Genomic DNA, 25,775 nt, shown 5'->3' with positions numbered 1-25,775 from the left:
GGCTTTGATGCATTGTTAGTTTTTGTGTAGCGTCCGATTAAATTTCATATAACATCATATAATCATGCGTTCTTGATTGTTGGAGGTTTTTCCATTTGCAAAGAGGTAAAATTTGTCATTTTGAGTGTTAATCACCAGGTGGCACCATTAACCCTTTAGATAGACCTGTGCAAAAACAAAAGCTTTAGGTTACACTTTATTTTGATAGTCCACTTTAGACATTCTACTAACCATAAATAACTTTGCAACTACATGTCCACTAACTTTCAATAATTTGCAACTATACAGTTTACTAATTCTCTAAAGATTGGTAGTTGATAAGTAGTTGCAAAGTTACTTATAGTTAGAAAACGTCTAAAGTGGACTAACGAAATAAAGTGTTACCAAGCTTTATTATCTGGCTTGCACATTGATAGAGTATGGAGTTTAACAGCATATTTGTGTGTGTGTGTTGCTGAGTTTTTGAAACATTTAAATTTTTCCATACGTGTCAATATAAAATTTGTTTCCAAAAATCATTCAAGTTGCTGAAACACAGAGAAAGTGGCCAAATTAAGACTCAAAAACACCCTATAGTGGATTAAACATCCCTAACAATAAATAAGGGTTAAGAAACCAACAAATGTATCCTCTATATTGGGAATACAGTAACATTATGTCAGTTTATAATCACCACTGAGAAATTAACATTAAGGAGCTAAAAGATTTTGACTGAATTTAATAAATTCCAAAGAAATTACCTGATGTGGTTAGTAATGTGTTTTTACATGTTGCTTTGTGATTGCTAAATACAGGGTTTGTATACATTTCCATGACTTTTCCAAGACTTTTCCATCAAGGCAAAAATCATGAACCAAAAAAATTCATGTTTACATAATAAAGAATTAAAATCCAATGAAAATTTGCCTTTTGCCTTGGATAAAAGCATCTGCTAAATGCCCAAATTTTTAAATGTACCACCTAAACTAAATGCAATGACAGGCCATTTGTTTTCTTACATGAACCAGTAAGACAGTTAACAATGAATAGGTTTACATACCTACAGTGAATAAATGGGAGGCAGCAGTATTAATACATAAAATGAATAAAATATCCAGTAACACTGACATCACCTTAAAAAGGCTACAGTGATGAAGACTAACTGTCTTCTGAAGATTTCAAAAATGATTTAATAATAAGGCCAACTCCTGACGGCCCAGGATGGTCTGGATGCAGGTGATGAAAAGTTTGGATCAGATCTGAGTCCAAGATGTGTTGGGCTGGTATCTAAGTGCGTTCTTCAGGCCCATATCCCTCCCAATCAACAAGGTATTGAAAACCACGACCACGACGTCTTGAATCTAACAACCTCCTCACTGTATATGTGGGACCACCTTCTATGATGCGAGGGGGGGAGGAGCAGGCACTGGAGGAGACAAAGGAGAGGTTATTAGAGGTTTCAATTGAGACACATTAAAGGTAGGTCTTACTCTTACTACTTTTCAGCACTAGGGACTCCTACCTCTGTCTCTAGGCTGAAGAACAATGGTGATTCAAAACCGAATTGATACTTAAATGGAGATAAACCAGTGAAGGAGCTGCGCAATGTATTGTGTGCCAGTTCTGCCCAGACCAGGAACCGACTCCAGGAGGATGGTTGATGGGATGTGAAGCAGCGAAAGTACTTCTCCGGTTGCTGGTTTACTCGTTCAGTCTGGCCATTAGACTGGGGGTGGAAACCTTATGAATGCTTTTCAATAACAAGACATACATTGAGGACCCCGATCACTAACAATGTCCACTGGAATTCCGTGGATCCTTACGACATTCTGAAGGACTGTGACAGCTGTCTCTTTAGCAGAAGGAAGTTTAGGTAAAGGAATGAAGTGTGCTGCCTTAGAGAAGCGATCCACTACCACTAAAACAACAGTGTTACCATCTGACACTGGAAAACCGGTAATAAAATCCATGGATATGTGGGACCAGAGGCGTTGTGGGATGGGTAATGGGTGTAGAAGACCAGAAGGCTGCTGGTTAGATGATTTTTGTTCAAAACACCTAGTCAAAATCCTTTTGATATTTCTGGCCACCAAAAACTTAGCTGAATAAAGTCCAATGTTCTCTCTGCTCCTGAATGTCCAGCGATGGCAAAGGCATGCCCCCACTGCAGGACCTCAGACATAGTTTTCTTGGGAACAATCAAACAACCTGTTGGAACATCATCAGGAATCTGTGTACTGTGAAGTGCTTCTCGTACTGTATCCTCAATGGACTGGCAAACAGGTGCAAGAATGTGGTCCCTGGGGATGATGAACTCAGGGAGACAGTCCATCTGGGAACAATCATACTGACGTGACAAGGCGTCAGCCTTAACATTCTTTGATCCAGGTTTATAAGAGATCACAAAATTGAAACAGGTAGAAAAGAGAGACCATCTTGCCTGACGGGGTTAAGTCGCTTTGCCTGCTGTAGGTAGGACAGGTTCTTGTGATCTGTCCATACAACAAAAGGGTGCTTAGACCCCTCAAGCCAGGGGCGCCACTCCTCCAGTGCAAGTTTGACAGCTAGGGGTTCTCAGTTTCCGACATCATAATTTCTCTCAGCTGCAGACAATCTTCTGGAAGAGAAGGAACATGGATGAACCCTATTATCAGAAACAGATCTCTGGGAGAGCACTGCTCCTACTCCCACTTCAGATGCACCCACCTCCACAATAAATGATATTTCAGGGTCTGGGTGTACAAAGATTGGTGATGGAAGAGAATAGCCTCTTTAGTCTGTGAAAAGAACTCATAGCCTCAGTTGTCCAGTGGATGTGAGTGGGTGTGCCTTTAGTGAGTGCACATATAGGAGCTGCAATTGTACTAAAGTTTCGGACAAACTTCCTATAAAAATTAGCAAAGCCAAGGAACCTTTGTACCTGCTTGAGGGTTTTAGGCTGGGGCCAGTCAGTAATGGCAGATGCCTTCCTTGGTTCCATCTGGATACCTTTTGGGGAGATAATATAACCTAGAAAGGAGCCTTGGGACACATGGAACTCACACTTCTCAAGTTTTACAAAAAGGTGGTTCTCAAGCAGCTTCTTTAGAACCTGTCTGACATGGTAAACATGTTCCTGTAGAGAATTGTAGAAGATTAGAATGTCATCCAAATATACAAAAACAAAACGGTTCAATATCTCCCTTAAGACCTCATTGATGAATGCCTGAAGGTTATCAGATCCTCCAAACTTGAACCCCAATCTCTACTGGCTAGTTCATCCTTTACCTCCTCTGAAAGACAAGGATAGAAGGTTGAAAGAAGAGCCTCAGAATCCAACTTGCTCTCAGACGCTAGGGTACGAAATTCAATCGCATAGTCAGCCACAGCATGATGTCCCTGATATAGATCTAGTAACCTTCTTGCCACTTCACGGCCAGTGACTGGATGGTCAAAGACTTGTTGAAAAGTGTCAGTGAACCCTTTTACATCAGAGCAGATAGGGGACTGTTGTCTCCAGAGAGCTGAAGCCCAATCCAGGAAACGATCACTCAACAAGGAAATTATGTAGGCAATCTTGGCTTTATCAGAAGCAAAAGTGGAAGGTTGAAATTCAAAGATGAGGGAAACTTGAATCAGAAAACCCTTGCAGGTTCCAGGCTTACCATCATAACACTGGGGGGCTGTGATCTTAGGTTCCTGGGAAGTAGGTACCATCAGTTCTTGAGGCAAGTGTACTCAAAGATGTTGTATTGTCTCAGCAATCTATCGCACAGCATCTGTCAGCCTCTGAAGCTGAGCCTCATGTGTCCCAAGCAAGGCTCCTTGTTTGGAAATGGCTCCATGAATCTGCTAAGTCTCCGCTGGATCCATCTTTTATTGGCTCAGTCTTGCTGTCACAGGTGGGCCTTGAACCAGAGATATGTCATTGAAAGCTCAACACACTGTAAGGAACCACCCACTGGACCAACGACGCAATTCAATGGTGTGGGTGATGGGATCACGTGTTCTTTCTGTCCGTAGCGCTTCTAGAAGAATATTTCCATATCAGGATTAATTTAATTTCTTTGACCTCTGTGTTTAAATGATAATCTGGCTCCAATTTAATATAATAAGAATTTAGTGCATTATTCCAATTATCTGTTGATCATAATTTAGATATTTGATTATTTATAAATTCACATAGTCTTAGTTATTCGTTCAGTAGGGACCCGATATCGCACAGGATATATGTTGGCCGTTATATCTCACGAACACAAAATTGTCAGTCTGATCTTAGTCAGAGGTTACCGGGTAAACTAATACTTTTACGTCAGGCCGCCCCATGCTTATTCTTATCATAAAAATAGTTTCTTTAGTCACGATCATGCAACTTGCTAAGTCAGGTGATAGACATTAATCTGAGAGTCCTGGTGAATGTGCTCCATGCTCCATTCAACATCAAAACACTAGTGTGATTATATCCTGACAGAATAATCTTGCGGTAATTCCAGACTCCTTCTAATCTACTGGAAATAATAATTTCTGAAAGAATTAAAATAAATCAATACAATTTCTGAAGAATTTAGATGAAACAAATGTAACAATTTATTATATCTGGCAGGTTCCAGCTTTAAACATCAATTAAAGAATATACAGAATATGATTCAATTCCAATTAATTAAAATGATCAACAGTTGCAAATGTTACAAAGTCATACCTGGCAATAGACACTCTGGCTACAGAGTACTTACATCGTGTATATAACACACCCAAAATGGTGTAGGAAGATTCTTGTTAAAGATTTCTTCCATAAGGTTTTAATACACACAGAGTGTGGGAGCTTCTGGGTACAGAATGGCTCCCAGAATATTTTGCCAGGCCACCTTTTATACAGAGCTTGGGACAAAGACATCGTAAAACTACAAAAATCCAGTTTGACCTGTACCAAGTGATAATAAAGAACACCTAGTCAAAATCCAGTTTGACCTGTTCCAAGTGACCTGGTCAAACTAACCAGAAGTATCAAGGCAACCCCCCCCTCCAAAAAATGCACCCTCTATCTTAAGTTCTAAAACCTTGATCCATCTTATCTCAGACTTATAGAAATTAGACCTTTTTACTCATCGCACCATGACCTTTAAAATGAAACCACACAAGAATATAAAATTGCAATCTCAGAACATCATACATAACATCATATATTCAGCAGATACCCAGTGATGTGAGTGCAAAAGCCTTTGTGATGAAGACATTTGGAGCAGAAAGATTTTCATGTCTGTAACCAGTTCAACCTGAGGGTCAAATTTCGGTTAACAACACCACCCGAGGTTTAACAGTGTCTTTTCATAAAAAACCTTAAAGTTTATTATATACCAGCTGTACTACAACACTAACCACTACACTATGGCAACAGTATGAACCCAAGTTGCAGAGACTTACAGGAGGCAGGACTTGGAGATACTTGAGGTACGCCTTGAAACACAAACTCAAAATACAGGTCTCAAAAGGTAACAAAATTAAGTAGTTCCTCACAGACTGGAAACAGGTAAGTACTCCAATAACAAAGAGTTTCCAAACAAGTAGATAACAAGGTATCTGGTAGGGATGGCTGCTGCGAAACTGACGTTTCGACACTGTGTCGAGATCCCGAAGCATAGATGTTTCAAAACACTGCTCCGAAATGTGATTCAAAAACACCCATGTCACGTGATAAAGTGATTCAAAACACCAAAGTCACTTGACATGGCTAAACAAAGCGGTGCATTTCATAAGTGTCTCGAAAGGTCGAATGTCGAATCTGCATCGAATCTTAAACTGACAGGGTAGGAAACAAATCTGACAATACATCATATATGCGTTTTTGCCAAGATCAAATACTCTAAATTACTGGAAAAAGAAGTAATTTTTCCTCATTTGTATGTAACAGTTAGGCTACTTACAAAAAATTGAATGTTAGCAACAAGTGTCCCTTGTGTGAGAATGTTTTCAAAGGCTGGAGAAATTATATGTAAAAAAGAAGCTGGCTGAGTCCATCAACACAGAACAATTTATATTTCTGAATAAAGATCTTTATATGTAAACAATGTGGCATATTATGGCTTGATATATTTTATGAATTTCTATTATTTATTTGGTATGTATCTCTATTCCATTTTCTTAATTAAATTGACCCAAATAGCCTATTCTTATCGACAATTGTGAGCCTAATAGCTTATGTAGTTGTCAAACAGATGTTAAAACAACAACAAAATTTTTTATTTTATTATGATGACGTAGCGCATGCATTAGCCGGGTTCGATCCCAAGATCTTTGCATGAGAGTCGAGAACACTATCCACTCTCCCATTCTATCACTTGCATGTCAATCAAACAACATGTGAGATATAATTTGTCAGCGCTCGTCTAAAATCTTGCCATGGCTGCTTCATGTAAAGACATGGAAATGACCGCTAGGTGTCACTGTGGGGGTGGTTTCGGATTGATGTTTCGAAGCCTCGAAACATACGGCACAATTGATTCAACTGTTTCAGTGTTTCACGAAGCCTCGCTCTGCCCACCACTAGTATCTGGGCAAAAGTCTCTCAAATAAATCCTAGACCAGAGTTGGTATATTGATTACCATTTGTAAAACCATGGGTTTACCACAAAACCTATGGTGTGTGTGTGTGTGTGTGTGTGTGTGTGTGTGTGCGCGCGCGCGTGCGTGTGTGTGTGTGTGTACCTGGTATTTATCACGTTGTGGGGACCAAATGTCCCACAAAGATGTGTGTGTGTGTGTGTGTGCATGAGTGTGTGAGAGAGTGAATAATAAAGTAAAATATTATCCATGTATTTTCATCATTCTAAGTTGTGGCCAAAAGAAACACATTGTACTGCAATGTGTGTGGACATAAGATGGACACAATAAATGAGTATAAAATGCAAGAAATGCATACGCAACACAGCTACACAATAAAAATTTGTTTTTGTGATGATGTCTTATGATACGGCATGTGTTCAGTTGGGGCCTATGCTGTGTAGACTGACACAAATGTGTACAATTTCAAAAAGTTCAAAGAATTAAACAACAGTGATGAAAAACTTTGTTTCATTTATACTTATTTAAGATAAACATGTTTTCCCCCAATATCTGGATCAGAATATAATTTTATATTGTTATTTCATATTACCACAATAACGAATGGCACTTTAGTTTATAAAAAAGTCCTCTACCAGTGGTAAATGACAAATATTAACCATAAATTCTGTCTATATTACTTGCAATATGGCTAAAGTAAACATCTGCAAACAATATTACATACATTTGTATGAGTGCATTGGTTTAAGATACTAATAATGCTCTGGGTCCACTAGACCCACAAACATCATCTAAATAACAAAAATATGAACACCACACAAGGGTTAAACGCGACTCAAATACCCGATGCCTGGATTACATACACCATAATTACCCCAAAAAATCTGTAAGAGAATGCAAAAGCATTTAAATATATTTTGTTTTTTATAAGAGTCAAGATAACCCGACGAGCAGGGCGGAGATGATACATTTTGCTTTGGTAGCCCTGAGCGAGCATTCCCTCGACGTGTCTGATCGCAAGATCACCTGATTAAAATTAACATATATTAAATTTTACTGTACTATTTTATATTTTACTGTACTTTAAATGTATTCTTTGGAAAAATTCCATGACTTTTCCATAACGTTCTGGGTTTAATGCTCCTAAATGACTGTATATACTGTTAGTGACTTTGCATTAGTTAAGTATAACCAAATAAGAAGTCTTTATCTCATGACTTTTGTTCTCTGTGCAGGTGACTGTTGGCTTCTGGCAGCCATTGCCTCTTTGACTCTAAACCACGATGTTTTGGAGCGTGTAGTCCCGCCTGGTCAGAGCTTTTCGGACGGTTACGCCGGCATCTTTCACTTTCAGGTCAGATTTGTCATGAACATTCTGTGGGGTCCATAAAGTCCATAAAGTGGGGTTACAATCATTTGCAAGATATTTACATTAAAATATTGAAAAGCTTGTGTGGCTGATAGGTATTTTATTGTATTTTGAATCCAGAGATATATGTCCGGCACTGACCTGACTGTCACTCGTGCAATTTGAAATGATGGTCTGTTTTTACTTTCACAATTATCGAAAATAGGTTCCTGAACCGAATAAAACAAGAATCATTGTGTGTTTCTGTACCTAAAGTTAACACAGATATGATCAAAATGCTCAATGCTTTGACAAAATAATAAAATGCAATAAAGTCAATTTGAGTATTTTTCATTTAATAATAAAAGATTCAGTATTGTATCTTGAAGCTTTAGTTTATAATATATAATTTATTGTAATAAACATATATAACATATTTGTTATTTTACGGTCATGACTACTTTGACTAAATATCAAAATTTGATTTTGCGACTTTAAACTGCCACGGTCACATAACATATAAAAATGGTAAAACTAATTGAACTTTAAAAGTCTGATTGTAATGAGTTTGGTTCAAAACATGTCTGACAATAAAAGAGGGTCCGACTGATGCCGATCTGCTCTCTGTAGTTCTGGCAGTATGGTGAATGGGTGGATGTTGTCATTGATGATCGTCTGCCTACCAAAGACGGAAAGCTGCTGTTTGTTCATTCAGCAGAGCTTTCAGAGTTCTGGAGCGCCCTGCTGGAGAAGGCCTATGCAAAGTGAGTGTGTGTATGAGATATAGAAGATGTAGATTATGTGTTTATTTAAAATGAAAAATATTTGAGTCATTTAACCCTAATAAGACCCTTGGGCTCAATCTTATCCCCAAGCCACTTTTCTTAAGTTAAAAAACATGGTTCCCTTCATCTCAATGGAATAAGTTTTTGTGACTTTTCCAGATTATCTGTCAAGATTCATATAAAAAAAGGGGCTTGATTCGGTCAAGCACGCACACACACACACACTTACATTCATTCAAATTTCTGTGCCATTTTGTAGAAACAGACATTTCAAAATGGATAAAAAAATATAAAAAAGATTCTACTATTTGAAATAAAATTTATTTTTAATGTCTTTTCTAATGTTTATATAAACATAAATTCACAAAATGTATGACTAAAGTAGTGATTTGAGCAGTTGGCCACATCCAGTAAAATGAATGGGTCTTTATGGGAATCTTCTGGTCGAAATGATTTATTTTCTAAACTGTAATTCTTTTATGTTTTTTTTTTCTAAACACCAAATGGCCAAATTCAACACATAATATCTATCCATATCTAAAAACAATGTAAATCAAATTTAGATAATAATTTTTGTGAATTTTTCATAAAATTGTATATTTTACAGGCAATGTAATGGTGTAGTTGAGGAAATGAGTGGTAAACAGGTACAAAAGTACTTCAGATCTCCCATTACCCAAAACAACCCAGTCTCACCCCATGGCGTCAATATTTGACGACACTTGACCATGCGTCAATATGTTGACGCGGAGGGTATACCTTTCGCGTCATTTTTTGACGAACTGGGGACTTCAATACTATTGAGTCCGTTGCATTCTCTTTCCTATTTTCTTACCATTTTCTACCATTTTCGCGTCGGTTTAGGGTTAGATTTACATAATGACATCCCTACCCAAACCTTTCCCTAACCCCAATGCCAGGCGACAACTGTTTAATTTCGCGTACCTAATAGTATTGAAGTCCCCAGTTCGTCAAAAAATGACGCGAAAGGTATACCCTCCGCGTCAACATATTGACGCATGGTCAAGTGTCGTCAAATATTGACGCCATGGGTGTGAGACCGTGTTACAAGCATCAATGTATAGATGGGAAGTAAATAAAAAAATATATATTACAGTTTTTTTACAGACGCTAGGACACATTTCTCAATACTTAGGTCACTTTTGCAAAACTCTTCACACAGTTTTCCTAACCAACTTTCAGCTTGGCAAAGCAGTTCATTTCACATTCAAAATGTACTACATCTACCAAAACACTTTATTCAGGTCTCAAATCAACTCATTCTTCCAGAATACAAGCAAAGGTTGGCAACTGACAAACACACTTTATCACCCACAAAACAATGACCTTAAAAACACTGTAGCATTATAAAATGTTTTCTTGTGTAAACCAAGGCCATTTCTATGCAATACAGTAGCGTAACGAGCCAACACCGGGCCCCTAAGCAGGATTATCAAGGCGGGCCCTTTACTACAGCACGTGATGACGCAATGTCCACAAGCAGGCTACAATGAATGGGACAGGACAGGATCATAGAGACATGAGATGACTGACAAAATCAGAAATAGCCTACGCGCACCACAACAAAAACATAACATCGGTGACAGCGCACCATAACATATGAAAAAACACTGCTGGTGACAGCACACTATAACATTTTGTTACTCACTGCTATGACTACACACACACATACACCTAGGTCTAAATACATAAAAAAGATGCTCACTTACATTCAGGGGTTAAATTGGGATTTGTTATGTGGGGGGGGGGGGGGGGTACTTCGATGGGTAACATGTTTAATACTGATGACAGCAAAGCCACTGGTGTGTTTCAATGACATTCTGATAGGATTTGATAAGTTTCAGCTTTAAATGTGTGCCAGAGGTTGACCCCAAATATTTTAAAAAGAGCGTCTGAACGTTAAATGATGCAAATCTATGAGTTTGACACCCTATATCCATTTGTTCCACATGTCATTATGCACAATTGATCAAACTTTAAAGGAAGTTAAAAGAATTAACCTCTTTGAATAATTCTAGGCATAAGATACCCAAAAAGACTCTTACATGTCATATAAATTAGCAATAGAGATTCCCTATGCTGGTCAGCAGCTAAAACAATCATATAGTTAGGTTTGATTTGTGTAATCAAAATACATTATTTTATTAAACTATGCCTATACAATGAGTTATATCCAGTGTTATCCAGTTAACATACTGTAATTAAATGAGTGACAAATACTTTAATTCTTTACACGTTTCTAGTCTTCTATTAAGTTTTCTCAGCGTGGGCACCATTCTTACCTCTCTCTCTCTCTCTCTCTCTCTCTCTCTCTCTCTCTCTCTCTCTCTCTCTCGCTCTCTCCTCTACAATGTCAAATGATCCTATGTGAGAGCGCGTTCTTGCAGTTCTGAGTTTTTTCGCCTGAGTTGCATAACTTGCGCGAAGACGCGTTTACAGTTTTTTTTATTCGCTTTGGTACTATTTTCACAAGTATGTGGTAAAACCTCACAACTTTTAGTACAAAACTCACAGCAAATCATCAAAAAGTCAGTTTTTTCAAACATGTAATCACATTTTCAATTGACTTAGTACAACACACAAAATTATACATTCACTTTTTCACCACACTAAATCATTGTGTCATCAAAGAAATACTTTTCATTTGAAGTAATTGTCTTTCACAATGCAATGCTCACAATACTTTTGATATGCTTCTCATCTCATTTGCGTAAATACATTTGACCAGCACTAAATCCAACTGATCTTAATGGTTAATCACTGAACCATTTGGTAAACGTATGTATTTTCATTTAGGCAATATACAGTATATGGATTTTCAGAACTACAGAAATAAAATGTGTGTTTGTACAAACATATAAATTATGTGTATCCACACATGATAAAATACTCTTTATTGCTAACTGATTTTACATAGTGGTAACCACAGTTGGTCATTACAGTAGATATACTGTAAAAGGGGGGGTGTAAACACTGGCAATTTCTTTCAACATGGAGCAGGACAGACAGCAAGAAGATCTTGTGGAGAAGGGATCCGTCAGGAAGGTGGGCATGGGCACCCACAGAGACCTCAAAGAGGTGGACAAAAATCTACGGCCAAATGCTCAAGACAGGCTTGATCCAAATTACAGTAATGTTATGTGTGCACTAAATGTTATGTTCTCATTCAGTTACATTACAGAAAGTATAGCTATGTTACAATTATATCTGAAAAATAAAAACTACTGTAATTTGCTCAAATGATTGTAGAGGATGTCTTCATTGATCCTTCACTTGATTACACATAGGATGGATATTTTGGAAATGATAGATTATGTATAAGTAACGTAAGTGTATTGCCTAATATGAAACTGTGTAATATGTATTTTTTAGTACTGTAGCATATTAATTTCAGGACTTTTAAGGCTGATTTGAAACATGTATCTTGCAATGTTTGCTGTTGGATGAAGTAATTGTTAAAATTACTAAACTGAAAGAAGATCATACTGTTGTGTTTCTGTGATTAAACCAAATGTTCTCATTACATATTACAATAATCTTGTATTTGAAACAATGATAATGTGGACTGAAAACATGTGCAACTCACTGAAAGCATTAAATCAGGTTTTAAAAGAATGACTAGCTGTGTTACAAGTGTGATCAGTTTGGATTTTTGTACTAAGAGTTTTGAAAATGTACACCTTACTTGTGAAAATAGTACCAAAGCGAATAAAAAAAACTGTAAAGGGGAAAGCGCTTGTTTTCGCGGCAATTGCGCCGCCCTGTGAGAACGCACCTGGTTGCGTCTTTGCATTGACTTTGTATGTAATCTGTTCGTGCAAATCGTTAAACTTGCGTTGGTGAGTATGCCCTATAATGAATGGAAACGCATTATTCCCTTCACTTCAGTGCACACACACCAGCGCAGCGAGTGCACGCGCACAAGCGCAGCTGGTACACTGGCAAGAGCAGAGCGAGACCTTCAGCCTATGTGCCGGGGCTTAGCCCCGGACGGCCCCGTTGAAAACCCGTGAGAAAGCCTGGGAACAGCGGATAGCAACAAATATGTGATAGGGCCCGCCGACTGTCAATCAAATTCTTCCAGATCAGGCGGGCCCCTCATTGGTCCGGGCCCATAAGCAACGCTTACCCTGCTTACCGATAGTTACGCCCCTGCTGCAATATATGTTACTGGAATGAATCAGACATGATGCAGAATTCTTCAATATTTATATTATTTATAGATATAGTCGTTTATTTATTTTTATTTTTTGCACTGCGTAATTCCAAAGTACAGGAATTTGTATACACACCATCTAGTGATACAGATACAATAGTAATGCTAATTTTCGTAGACCAATCAGTGTATGACATCAAAATATCACGAGAATGTTTAGAAACCAGGGCGTCATTTGAGCAACACTCTGCCACCAACTGGACATAACTAGGAATTACATTTAGTCAAGTTGTATGGGCAATCTGCCAAAATGGCGTTAAGATTTTAATTTTTCCTGCTTAAAAACTTACCTGTCAAAGACTTTTCCATTAACGCGACCGAACACACACAAAAAGAGACACTAAAGTTGCCTAATAATCACAGGCTTGTACGTTTCTTTTTGCTTGCTTTAATAGCAATAGCACAAGCACATTTTTCCACTCAGACTAACTTACATTCAGTCCATCAGCTCAATCTGCACGGTTCGTGAAGTTCCCTTAAAAACAGTGGTTTTCTCGTGGTTGCTTTTTAAAACTCTATAACAACAAAACCCTTGGTCGATCTGGTCCAAGCTTCTTAATCCTTTATTATTCATCAATTAAATGCCTTGTAAATGGTGATTTTGTATGGATAAGATATTTCACAAGATATTTCACTTGCTTACTGATCAGTAGCCTACTGTAGCTAACACACCAATCTGCAACATGGTTATGAGACTCTGAGAATGATCCAATCACATGAAGACATTAAAAACAATATTGATTCGCTTACAACATAAGTGGGAGGGTTTGGGGCGCACAGTCCTGTGCCCCAGGGCGGATCCGAAACCAGCCATTTAGAGCTCAGCCTCAGGTCACATGTTTTTACCCTTTACTGACCTACATAGGCTGTGTCCAAATTCAAAGGCTGCGACCTTCTAAGGACGTATTTTAAGACCGATTGCATCACAGGAGCGGGACTTGTGGCTAATAAGGCCATTCCAATTCAAAGGATGCTTAGAATGAAGCCTCAAAATGCGTCCTCATTTCTCCTCGCTTTTAAGGATAGAACGAATGTATCCTTAACAGCCGAGGATATCCCAAGAGTCATTGCGCGTCTGCAACGGCTGCATTTAACGGGTGGATATTCTAAAATAAACAATTAAAACCTTTATTAAATAAAAGTGTATTTATCCGGGAAAAAAAATTCTTGCCACTGTTTTAGTATTATAAGTTATGTTTTATGTTAATATTATTCTTTTTATGTTGTGTATATTTCTAAGGTTGATTAATTGGATAAACTGTTGAATAGTTTAATCTACATCAGCCTGTCATATTTTCTAAAATAAATTAATATTTTTCTGGATTCATATTTATTTTAATAAGTCAGAAACGTCTTAGCTGTATCCTGCTGACGGGCGCGTGCAGCAGGTGACGCCAATTATGGGTACTCCGAGGTTAGACCGTCTCATTTCTGTTCTCTTCGCGAACTTCTGAGGCTTCCACCTTGAAAGACCGAGTGCTCCACTTTTAAGGTCGAATGCTTGTAAGGTTGCATCCCTTGAATTGGGACACAGCTATAGACACTCATTAGGGGTGCTCCCCAGACACACAAACATGACACACACACAACAAACTCAGTTTTGAGTTTTTTTTTTTATAAATTATAACTTTAACAGTGAAATGTTTTTGGTAACATGCTAAAGTAGCTTTCCTCTCTGACCAACTTTAAGGGGGCGTCGCCCCAGCGCCCCTACTGACCAACCGCCACTGCTGTAGAAATGTAGCAAATTGCTATCTTATTCAGTTTTGCATTATGTTATTGTTTTGAACATAAGTTTAAAAGTTTTGAAAACAGTATATAAGCATGTGCAAATTGGACTGTAATGTATAAAGAGTTTTGGCAGTTGTTGTGTCTGGGTGAGAAAAGAATTCATGAAATTTGAGAGATGTAGTCAATGAATGCATTTTGTGCCAAAGCAATGATAATTGATCCTCAGTTTAGTCCACATATACTTCTGTTGTGCTCACTGTGTGAAGAGTTTTGCAAAAGTAACCTAAGTATTGAGAAATGTGTCCTAGCGTCTGTAAAAAAAAATATTTTTATCATTACAAATTTATATATTTTTTGTAATCTGGGGTCATTTTTACCCCCATGGAACTATAACATATACAGGAAAATCGGTTCTTATGAGGGTTAAAATGATGGGAAAGCACTACCCTGGGCCACAGCCTACAAAATACAATTTACATTGCCTACAGAACATACAGACTGTGTCTAAAATAGCCCCCTGTAGCCTTAAATAATGCACTATTTGAGGGAACATTCATTTTTAGTTGTGTCCAAAATCACAGTGGACATTAATTGAATGCAGAGTTTTGTTTTCTAGAAAACACCCATACTAATAGAATGGTATATCTTTGGTTAAGTCACTTTGGATAAGAGCTTGACAAATGCATTAATGTCAATATATTTTGTAGGCTCAACGGCTCGTATGAAGCTCTGACTGGTGGCTTCGCCATTGAGGGTTTTGAGGACTTTACGGGAGGCATTGCTGAGAACTATAAGCTGAGTGAAGCCCCTCCACATCTGTTTAAAGTCATTCAGAAAGCACTTGGGTTGGGCTCCCTGCTTAGCTGCTCCATTGATGTGAGTATTTATAATTGACTTGTACTGGGTTTATGTTACCATAGCATAAAGGCAATGACAACATAACTTTTATTAACCATTTTATCCTGCTGAAAACAACTCAAACCAGTATTATTTGTCCGGTTTTCTAGGCTACCAGTGGAAATGCAATGGCCATCCTAAAGCTGGTAAAAGGACATGCATACTCTGTCACTGGTGCAGAGGAGGTGAGATAATGTTTGTAAAGCTATGGTAAAACTTACTAAAATGCTAAAATATGAAGTATAACTGGAAGGAGTGCTGCTGGTTCCCCTTTTAAATTCAGGTTCACTACCTCGGGCGTCCTGTGCAACTGGTGCGTCTTAGGAACCCGTGGGGTCATAAGGAGTGGACGGGTGCATGGAGTGACAAGTGAGTTTATTCCTGACTTGTTTGTTAGATTTCAGCCATAAAAGCCTAAATATGTCCCAAGTGGATGAGTATTTAAATGGGCTTTTCTGGAAACACAGCAGGCAGGTAATTTGTTTCAGTCCACCTTTAAAGCTGCATACAAATTCGAAGGGTGCGTCCTGCAAAGGCTGCATGGAATGGGGAACGCATTCACTGAAGTTTTCACTGTTAAAAAATGGCACATTGTGCGTCAAACTCTTTGAAATGTACAAACACATACCGCTCAGTGGAAGAGTATACGATGCAAATGTTTTATAAAGTAATTATTTTTTATGCCTATATGTTAACTGTTAGTGTTATATGCCTATATTATTACTATAAAAATAAAATATGTAAAAAATATAAATAATTAATAATATACAGCATTGAAGATAGTACATTGTTCTTCTTCTTCTTATTATTATTAATAAATAATAATATACAGTATTAAAGATCCTACACTGAAAAAAACAACTTGTAAAATTTACTTTTAAAAAGTTTGTGCAAATTGTTACGAGGATTTTTTAAAGTAAAATTTACTGCTATTTTAAAGTACAACTTACCTACTAAAATCAAATAAAATCTACTTAATCATACATGAAACATTTGTTAAATAATTAATCAAATGTCACTTAATTATTTTTTATTTTAATCGTTTAGAATAAGTATATTACTTGTTTAAATTCGAAAGCATTGTTGTCCTAAAAATATTAAATACATTTTATTTACTTTTGTATGGTAGATTGTATTTGCTGCTAGTTGTATGGACTCTTACCCCCCAGTCACATTAGCTACAAGAGACAGAGACAGAGCGACAGGCTACCATTCATTTTCAATGAGAGTGGCCGTTTGTCAGCGACAGTTTGTTATGCTAATTTATGTTAGCATCATTCTAACTCATGCTAATTTATGTTAGCATCATTCAAGCTTCATGTTAAATCATGTTATCTTCATGTTAAATACTGTTAGCATTATGTTAACTTAGTGCTAAATCATGTTAACATGCTAACTTTATGTTAAATCATGTTTACGGAAAGTTTGACTACTAAACTAAACTTATTTTAAGTTTCTCTCAATCTGTTTTAAACGTTCAGGCCAGGCTTTGTCAAGCCAACATAAAGTTTGTCTACAAACTTTTCTATCTAGTTAATCAGTGCTATCATTGTTTGATGTAGAAAATATTTCTCTTCTGTCATTATTTCCAAAAATGTTATGCCATTTATGCCTCCAAACATGTTAATAATGTTAGGTATGATGAAGATTACACTTTTATATATGTACCTTTCGCAGTAACTGTTGCTCTGTAGAATAGTGGGTTAAGCAAAGGACAAGTGTTGCACACTTCTTGCACACAGCAGGCTTTCAAAAAATGTCAGCAAAAAATGGGGGGCCTGTGCCCCAGAAGAGCGTCTAGCGTTGTAAACTTGTGGACCTATTTTTCCAAACGACTCACACCTGTATATTCTTCCATTGAGAGCTTAAATAATAAACACCAGTTGGTGGTGATAATCCACCTTTGCCAATTGCAAGAATACAAACAATGTTCCCGGCGCGGAGTAATAACATACCTCACAGCACATCTAATACAAGTCAATGAAGTTGGACAAAAACTACGATAAAACCTGTTGGAAAACATTTTTTGCAGCGATTTTTGTGTGAGCATATCAGTGAACACCTCTGACCACTCAGTGAGTTTCACGTCTTTGTAAACTAAAATGTAATGCATTTTAGGAAGGATTGTTCCTGTGCACCTATACACCCATTGTAGAGGTGGGAGGTGATACAACAAACACCTGAAAATTCTCGGGCCAGCATCATATGTCCAAATTTCAGTCAAAACCGTTCTATTTTATCATAAACAATCTGAAAACAGGGCTTTAAGTGTAAAATACCAAACTTGTCCTTTAAACCTATTTGACATTGTATTAACAAATCTTTAAGTAGTGAAAGTTCTTATCAGTTCTTATTCTGTAAAAAAATTAAATAATCAAAATATTCAGGCACAAAGAATTATGGGAATTTCCAACAACATGTACTGATAATTTTAAGTTTGTTATTTTATACGCTTAAGATAAAAAAAATTTAAGCAGACTTGAACACGCTATTTTTTAAATTAAGATGTACTTAATTTTTGTAGGACTATATGCAGTGACTATAAAACTAAAAAAATATGTAATACAAGAAGATATAAAATGTGACTTACTATTTCCACACAGTTCATTTTGTGCATTAATTATTGTGTATTGTTTTGCATTGTTTATTTATAATTTTACTTAAGAAAATCTAATTCTCAATAAATGTTGATATTACTATGTAGAAATTATGAGGGTTAATGTAATATATTACACCAAAAAGTTTGTTTTTTCAGGGTACTACTTATTATTATTAGCTGTATTATATTAATAAATAGAATATACAGTATTAAATATACTAATTATTATTATCATCAAAATGATGGCAAAGACCTTGACAATTTTTGTGAGGCTCGTGAGGCTTGTGCCTAGTCGTTAAATGTGTCATATCTTTTTTATAAAATATAGTAGTGTTTTTATAAATTATAAATTTTGCACTTAATTATTATTATTTTTTATAAATATATATTTTTTGTAGCAATTTAAAGAGTGAAGCATTAAGATTGAGTAATCATGGTCATTTTGTACTTTGTAGACAGCTGCTATTCCCCAATACAAACTCTTTTTCACTGCGGCACACACATGCAATACCGGGTCCTCTTTCTGTTTCAATAAGTTATATTTCCCGCAAAATCCAACCCAACAGCTCAAATTATAAATCATTATTATAAGCTTACCATTGAGAAGGTATAGTTTTGAACACTGATTTTTCTGTATTTACTCAACATCTCATTTTTAAGTGAAGTCAATTATATATAATCTATTAAAGATTTCCGAGGCTGAATATCTGACAAAAGTCAAATATCAAAACAACTTTTATCTTTTATCTTGGTTTATTCCTGACACGTATTCCTGAATCATTACTGAAAACTTTGTATAAAAATCTCTTTTTTTAGCTCCAATGAGTGGAAAAATGTCCGACCGGATGAGAAAGCTAAACTGAATTATTCAGCTGATGATGGAGAATTCTGGTAAGAAAACATTCAACTGAACAGTAAAAAAAACACATTCACCCATTGCATCCGAAATCACATATTGTGAGAGTACGTATTGAATTAGGTGAAGTTGTTGCTTATCGACAGCCAATCAGTATATTTTATATAGCATTATACCAATAAAGAGAGTGTTACAGAAAAATAGTGAACAAAGAATGTGCATCAGGCATGTTTTGCTTTTTTATCCATTTTAACTGGATCACTTTCTTGAATGTAGCAGATAACTCCAGTGGCTTAATGGGATAGAAAAGAGTCCATCCCATACAAACTGAAAAATCTAAGTGGATGCAGTATACAAGCCGGGATTTTTTTTACATATGGTTTTGGATATATTACTCACTATGCATTCTTCCACTATTTAGTACGGACGATTTCAGATGTTTTTAGCAACATTCGAAAAAAAAATGCAGCATAAGAACACAGAAGAAGCTTTTTGTGGTTTTGAGGCCAAAAATATGTAGCAAATACATATACATATTACATTTAGTTTGTCTTCATTGACTTTTTGTAAATATACCTTTCATACATCTTTCTCTTCCTGTCAGGATGGAATATTCAGACTTTGTGCGGCATTTCACAAGGCTGGAGATTTGTAATCTGACTCCGGACACTTTAACCAGTGAAGAGGTGAGGCACTGGAACTACTGCCAGTTTGACGGCAACTGGATAGTGGGATCCACTGCAGGAGGCTGCAGTAACAATAAAGGTATCTTAAAACAATCAAAAGATCACATCACAACATAAATGTGTGTTTTCTAAGTCTTCTCACCTTCTCTCTCCAGATACGTTCTCCTCAAACCCTCAGTTTGTGATCAAGCTTGAGGATGTTGATGATGACCCTCATGATGGAGAAGATGGTTGCACTTTGGTGGTGGGACTGATGCAGAAAGATGGGCGTAAAGATAAACGCATTGGACGAGACCTGAATGCCATTGGCTTTTATATCTATGAGGTAACCCAACACTGGTTACACACAGCCTGCAATACTACACAGATATTAACACTAAAACTAGTCTTATCACCAATATTACTAATAACATATTTTGCTTGAAATTGTGCAACCAAACTTTTTGCAACCTTGATATTTTGTATATGACTTTTAATATTAGAAAAGTAATATCCTGTTGTATGTGTGTTTCAGGTCCCAGATGAGGTGTGTACATGCTCTATTTGTTTTGTTCATTAGGGTAACAATCTTTTTTCCAAGTTTGGAGATATAATCCATCTTGATATTTTCATCTCATATGTGTGTGTGTGTGTGTGTTTGTGGCTATAAATGTTTTTGCAGTACAAGGGTCGCAGTAATGTTCATCTCGGCTCAGATGTGCTGCTGTATAAACGATCAGTTGCAAAGAGCGAGTTCATCTACATGCGAGAGATAAGCAAGCGCTTTAAGTTGCCTCCTGGAGAATATGTCATCATCCCCTCCACTTATGTGCCCAATCTCCAGAGAAGTTTCATATTGCGTGTGTTTTCAGAGAAAAAGGCGACTGTCAGGTTTGTCCAAAATGTTTTTTTAATCCTATGATACTGCCAAGTGCTTGTTTCAATCTGTGCATGTGCTAAAGGAATAACTGAAAAAGCAAATTCTCTCATAGTTTACTCACCCTCATTTCATCCGAGATGTATGAGACTTACTGTACTTCATTTGAAAACAAACAAATAATTGGGTCGCACCTTATTTTCCAGTACGTGTACTTACCTTGTACATATATGGTAAATAAGTTGTACTTACCGACAAATGTGTGGTACTTACTTTTAGGTATCTACATGGTAATTAACTGGTATCATTACTGTACTTACCAGTGGTACATACTTGGTAGTTATTTACTCACGTTACTGTAATTAAGTAGTTGTTTGTGTACTTTTACTTTTTTGAGTAGTTTTTAAAATCTGTACTTTTACTTTTACTTAAGTATGTTTGTTTAAAGTATTGTACTTCGCTACATTTTAAATCATATCCGTAAAAAATATTTTAAAAAAGCAAGGTGAAAAGACGCGCAACGGATGATTGATGGGCGGGGGAACGCGCAAAAAGAACCATGGAGACGGACGAGACAGGCCCGCGCTAATGCAGACACGCCTCAGTTCAAATCTTATGAAAGAAACCCCTGGTCATATTTAAGCGACCACTTTCCACTGACGCGAAGCGAGTGTTTCTTTTATATGAAAGGTAGGATTCATGCTCTTGAGTACGAAATTGCCGAGCGTGTTTTTATCGCTCATTTGCACAACGCGTTTTTAATACCATGCCCATTATCTTCCGAGGTCTAGCAGCTTCGCGTCAAGTCAAACACAACTTCAGAACGTCCTCGAGAATGCGCAGGTCATTAGACATTACAGAGAGAGAGAGAGAGAGAGAGAGAGAGAGAGAGAGAGAGAGAGAGAGAGAGAGAGAGAGGGAGAGAGAGAGAAGGACATCAGGTACCCAGGTCAGGGAAGCTTGAAGACAATAAACGTGTCAAAAGTATATATTGTTATATATAGGTTAATAAAATAATGTATGTTACCAGCAATACATAAATTGCAACCTTACTATAGTGATTATAAAAAGCTTTTTATTTTATTAACTTTTTGTTATTGCACTTTAATTGTAAAGATGTTCCTACAATTAAAAACAACTAGTTTAAGATTTATATTCCCTTGCTGTTTTTGAACTATACTAGAATCCTCTCTCCCCGCTGTAAAAAAAAGTAACTTTTACTCTGAGTAAAGTTAAAATGACTTACTTTTTACTTTTACTTAAGTAGATTTTTAGACCAGTAACTTTACTTTTACTTGAGTAAAATATTATTAAAGTAACTTTACTTTTACTTGAGTACAATATTTTATTACTCTTTCCACCTCTGTTTGTTTGTTTGTTTGTTTGTTTGAAAACTGAGGGTCTGTTCTTTCATTTGATATATTGTATGTTTATATATTTAAAGAAGAACATTTTCTGGAAGGCATTAAACTTTTGTGAAAATCATGAAAAATACTGGCGCTCGTCAATTTATCTTCCGGATGCAACGCTTGCTGCAACAGTAGTGTAGCACAACTCAACAGGTTATGGGCCCAGGAGTTGTTCGGAGGATAAGTTTGTTGTTTTCCACTGTTTAGAAAGTTGCGACGGACAGCGTGCTAACATGGCGGAACAACGGAGGACGTACAATTTGCCTCGACTGATATTCGACAGAGATAAGTATGAGCTTTGGGAAACTAAAACGTTGGGACATATCAGGACTAAAAGACACGGTGTTAAAAGAACCGCAGTCTGAAGCTGAGATAGCAGCGGATGCAAAGAAAAATGCAGACGCATATGCCGAACTGATTTTAATGTTAGATGAAAAGCTCTAGAAATACTGAGGGGATATTATGCAGGGAAGGGAAAGCCCCGTATCATAAGTTTATACACTATGTTGACATCGCTTCAAAAAGCAAACGATGAAAGTGTGATAGTGGACTATATCATCAGAGCAGAGATCGCCATCACGGCACTGTGTAACGCAGGTGAAACGTTAGGAGACGGACTGCTAGTGGCTATGGTCTTAAAAAGACTGCCTGAGAGTTTTAAGCCATTCGCAATACACGTGGCGCATACAGATGACAAAATCACGTTTGCTGAGTTCAAGACTAAACTACGCGATTTTGAAGAAACAGAAAAGATAAAAGCAGCTGAGTCAAGCGACAGTGTGATGAAAACTCATAGAAAAGCTGGACGGCGACCGCAAAGACGAATGCACGTGAGTGGAGCAAAGATGATGCTGAGATAGTGTGTTTTAAGTGTGGTAACAAAGGCCATAGAGCTAGACCATGTCGACAGAAAGTGTGGTGTAGTATATGCAGAAGAGACACACACAAAGACGCAACATGTAGTCGTAAGGACATTAAAGACAAAAAAGATGGTGTGAGTAGAGCCTCAGAAGATTTTAAGATGAGAGACAGAGAGACCGGTATCCAGCGGCAGCCAACGTGCAGCATCAAGGAAAATGGTCTAATGGTGGATACGGGGGCTACGTCTCATATCATCATGGACATAACCATGTTTAAGAGTTCGACAGCACACTCAGGCCTGAAACACACAGTGTCGAGCTGGCAGACGGCACTCGATGCAATGGAGTTGCTCAGCGGAAGGGAAATGCTGAGGTTTTCCTCATCGACAGCGGAGGACAGCAACGCAAGTCAGTGCTAAAAGACGCTTTGTTTGTACCATCATACCCCCAAAGCATCTTCTCAGTGAAGGCAGCGACCACAAATGGGGCTACGGTTGTTTTTAAAGAAAACAAAGACACCCTGATAACCAGAGACGGGACCAGATTGCATACTGGAACTGAATCTAATGATAAGTGTAATGCCTGCCATGACATACAAACATGGCAGGAGATCTTCGGTCACTGTAACTATGAAGACGTCGTTAAGTTGCAGGGTATTGTCGAAGGTATGCGGATCAAAGGTAAAACTGGCAGATCTGAACAAGAGTGTAAGGTGTATATTCAGGGGAAGTTTGCCCAAACCAGAAATCGGCACCCTTACAGATGGTACACAAAGACCTTGCAGGTCCAGTAGCCACAGAATCGATGGACGGTTACAAATATGTGCATATGTTCACTGATGACTATTCGAGCGCAGTGTTCATATACTTCCTGAAGAGGAAAAGTAACACTGTACAGGCTACTGAAAATTTTCTAGCGGATGTATCCCCTTATGGAAAAGTGAGGTGCATAAGATCCGACAACGGAAGTTTGAGTTTACGTGCAATGACTTTCAAGCATTGTTGAGGAAAAACAAAATCAGGCATGAAACGTCAGCTCCGTATTCCCCACACCAAAACGGGACTGCGGAGAGGAACTGGCGTACTCTTTTTGAGATGGGTGCATGTTAGTTGAAAGTGCATTACCAAAGTAACTATGGCACTACGCAATACAAACAGCAGCAGTGGTACGCAACAAATGTTTTGACAAGCGTACGGGACAGACTCCAGTGGTACGCAACAGATGTTTTAACAAGCGTACGGGACAGACTCCTTGTGAGTGGATAACTGACAAGAAGCCTAAACCGACGCGAAAATGGTAAGAAAATAGGATAGAGAATGCAACGGACGTAATAGTATTGAAGTCCCCAGTTCGTCAAAAAATGACGCGAAAGGTAACCCTCCGCGTCACATATTGACGCATGGTCAAGTGCGTCAAATATTGACGCCATGGGGTGAGAATGGGTTGGAATACATGGCACTTGCTTCAACCATACAAGAGTGTTTATACCTAAAACATTTACTGGAAGGTATAGATAACTACAAGTGTGCACAAATTGTAGTACATGAGGACAATCAGGGAACAATTGCTCTTGCCAAAAACCCTGTAAACAGAAGGGGATGTAAACACATAGACATAAAGTATCACTTTATCAGGTCCATTGTGAATGAAGGAACGGTAACTTTGATGTATTGTTCTACTGAGAACATGATTGCTGATGTAATGACCAAACCTGTAACTAAGTTAAAACTGAGTAGGTTTGCAAGTGTTCTTTTTGGAGATTGATATGTGTATGAAAAGGGTCCACATTCATTATTTCTTCTATTTTTGTTAAATACCAACCTGAGTACAAGTGGGGATGTTAAAATATGTTTATAATGTCCTCAGTTGTATGTAATGTCATGCTGTATAGTTCTTTGTTGTGCATATGAGTAATCACTAGGGGGCACGAAAGTGTTTACTATTGTGAAACGCGTTTGCGTTAATGTTTGTCCCCTGTGAGTTACGGTTCTTCTTTTAATAAATATGCCTAAAACGGCTAAAGATGATTAATCTCCATCGTCAATTTATCTTCCGGATGCATCGCTAGCTGCAACAGTAGTGTAGCACAACTCAACAAGGAGCACCGCCTGGTTGACAAGTATAAAAATCAAAACTTGAAGGCCAGTAGTTTAAGATAATATCTTGACATATAGGTATGCATTAGTTTATATTAAGATAAATGAGGGGGCTCAAAAATGGTAGTTATTATGGTTTTCAATGGGGATTTTTTGGCCCTAGGATCACATGTGTCGGTTTTTGCGGAGCTGAAACCAAAATTCAAAAATCTATCAAAAATGAATAACCTCTGGCAATTTTGGGCAACATTCAATCATCACAGTCAAGATGGTTTAAAAATAAAAATCTGAATGGCACAAAATGTCTCTAGGATCTCTTGAGGGTTAAAGTTTATATTTTGAAATGTCCTTGTCCTCCTCTTCTTTCTTACAATGTTATGTAACAATAGCATGGATAAATGTTGAATAAAACCCTGTACATAAATACTCATTTGAATTTTACAGATTGTGTGCTGTTGAACTTCCTGTACACAAACATATATGGGGGGGGGGGGGGTGGAGTAGCTCGCTCACAAAAGGTTATCGTTTTATTACATATAGTAAATGTTACCATGAGTCAAGATTGCAATAGGTTTGCATTTTACCAAAATTTTTATTTTGAGAATATTTTAAGTCATGACTCACAGCTTACCTTACACACTGAGCTGCGTTACATTAGACACACACAGCATGACAGGCAGCCAATAGAAATTGTTATCCAGCCAACATAAAGTGCATGTTTATCCTTTCCTGTCCAATAATCTTTTAGTGCGATTATTCATCTACATTTCATTAACCAGACGGAGAAACAGTCCTGTTGTGTATAAAATAAATAGAAAATAACGAAACTTAAAGGAATTTTCTTTAAATTTAGATCATTTCAGTTAGTCTTCTAAACACGCAATACAGTTTATAGTTAT

General features: G+C 37.3%; 1 protein-coding gene across 1 annotated transcript in view; it reads left to right on the top strand.

Moving 5' to 3' along the window:
• The window catches only part of LOC141359519 (calpain-2 catalytic subunit-like), a 39,003-nt gene that overhangs the window by 9,165 nt on the left and 4,063 nt on the right, over positions 1–25,775 (top strand). Inside the window, exons 3-12 of the mRNA XM_073862114.1 lie at positions 7,752–7,870; positions 8,495–8,628; positions 15,325–15,493; positions 15,625–15,699; positions 15,798–15,883; positions 18,930–19,004; positions 19,574–19,734; positions 19,811–19,980; positions 20,170–20,181; positions 20,317–20,525. Of these exons, the coding sequence (XP_073718215.1) occupies positions 7,752–7,870; positions 8,495–8,628; positions 15,325–15,493; positions 15,625–15,699; positions 15,798–15,883; positions 18,930–19,004; positions 19,574–19,734; positions 19,811–19,980; positions 20,170–20,181; positions 20,317–20,525 (1,210 nt within the window). The remainder of the gene's footprint in view (positions 1–7,751; positions 7,871–8,494; positions 8,629–15,324; positions 15,494–15,624; positions 15,700–15,797; positions 15,884–18,929; positions 19,005–19,573; positions 19,735–19,810; positions 19,981–20,169; positions 20,182–20,316; positions 20,526–25,775) is intronic.

This window comes from Misgurnus anguillicaudatus, chromosome 23 (genome assembly GCF_027580225.2).
Source record: "Misgurnus anguillicaudatus chromosome 23, ASM2758022v2, whole genome shotgun sequence".
Taxonomy (NCBI): domain Eukaryota; kingdom Metazoa; phylum Chordata; class Actinopteri; order Cypriniformes; family Cobitidae; genus Misgurnus; species Misgurnus anguillicaudatus.
This window is presented reverse-complemented; position numbering and strand designations above follow the sequence as displayed.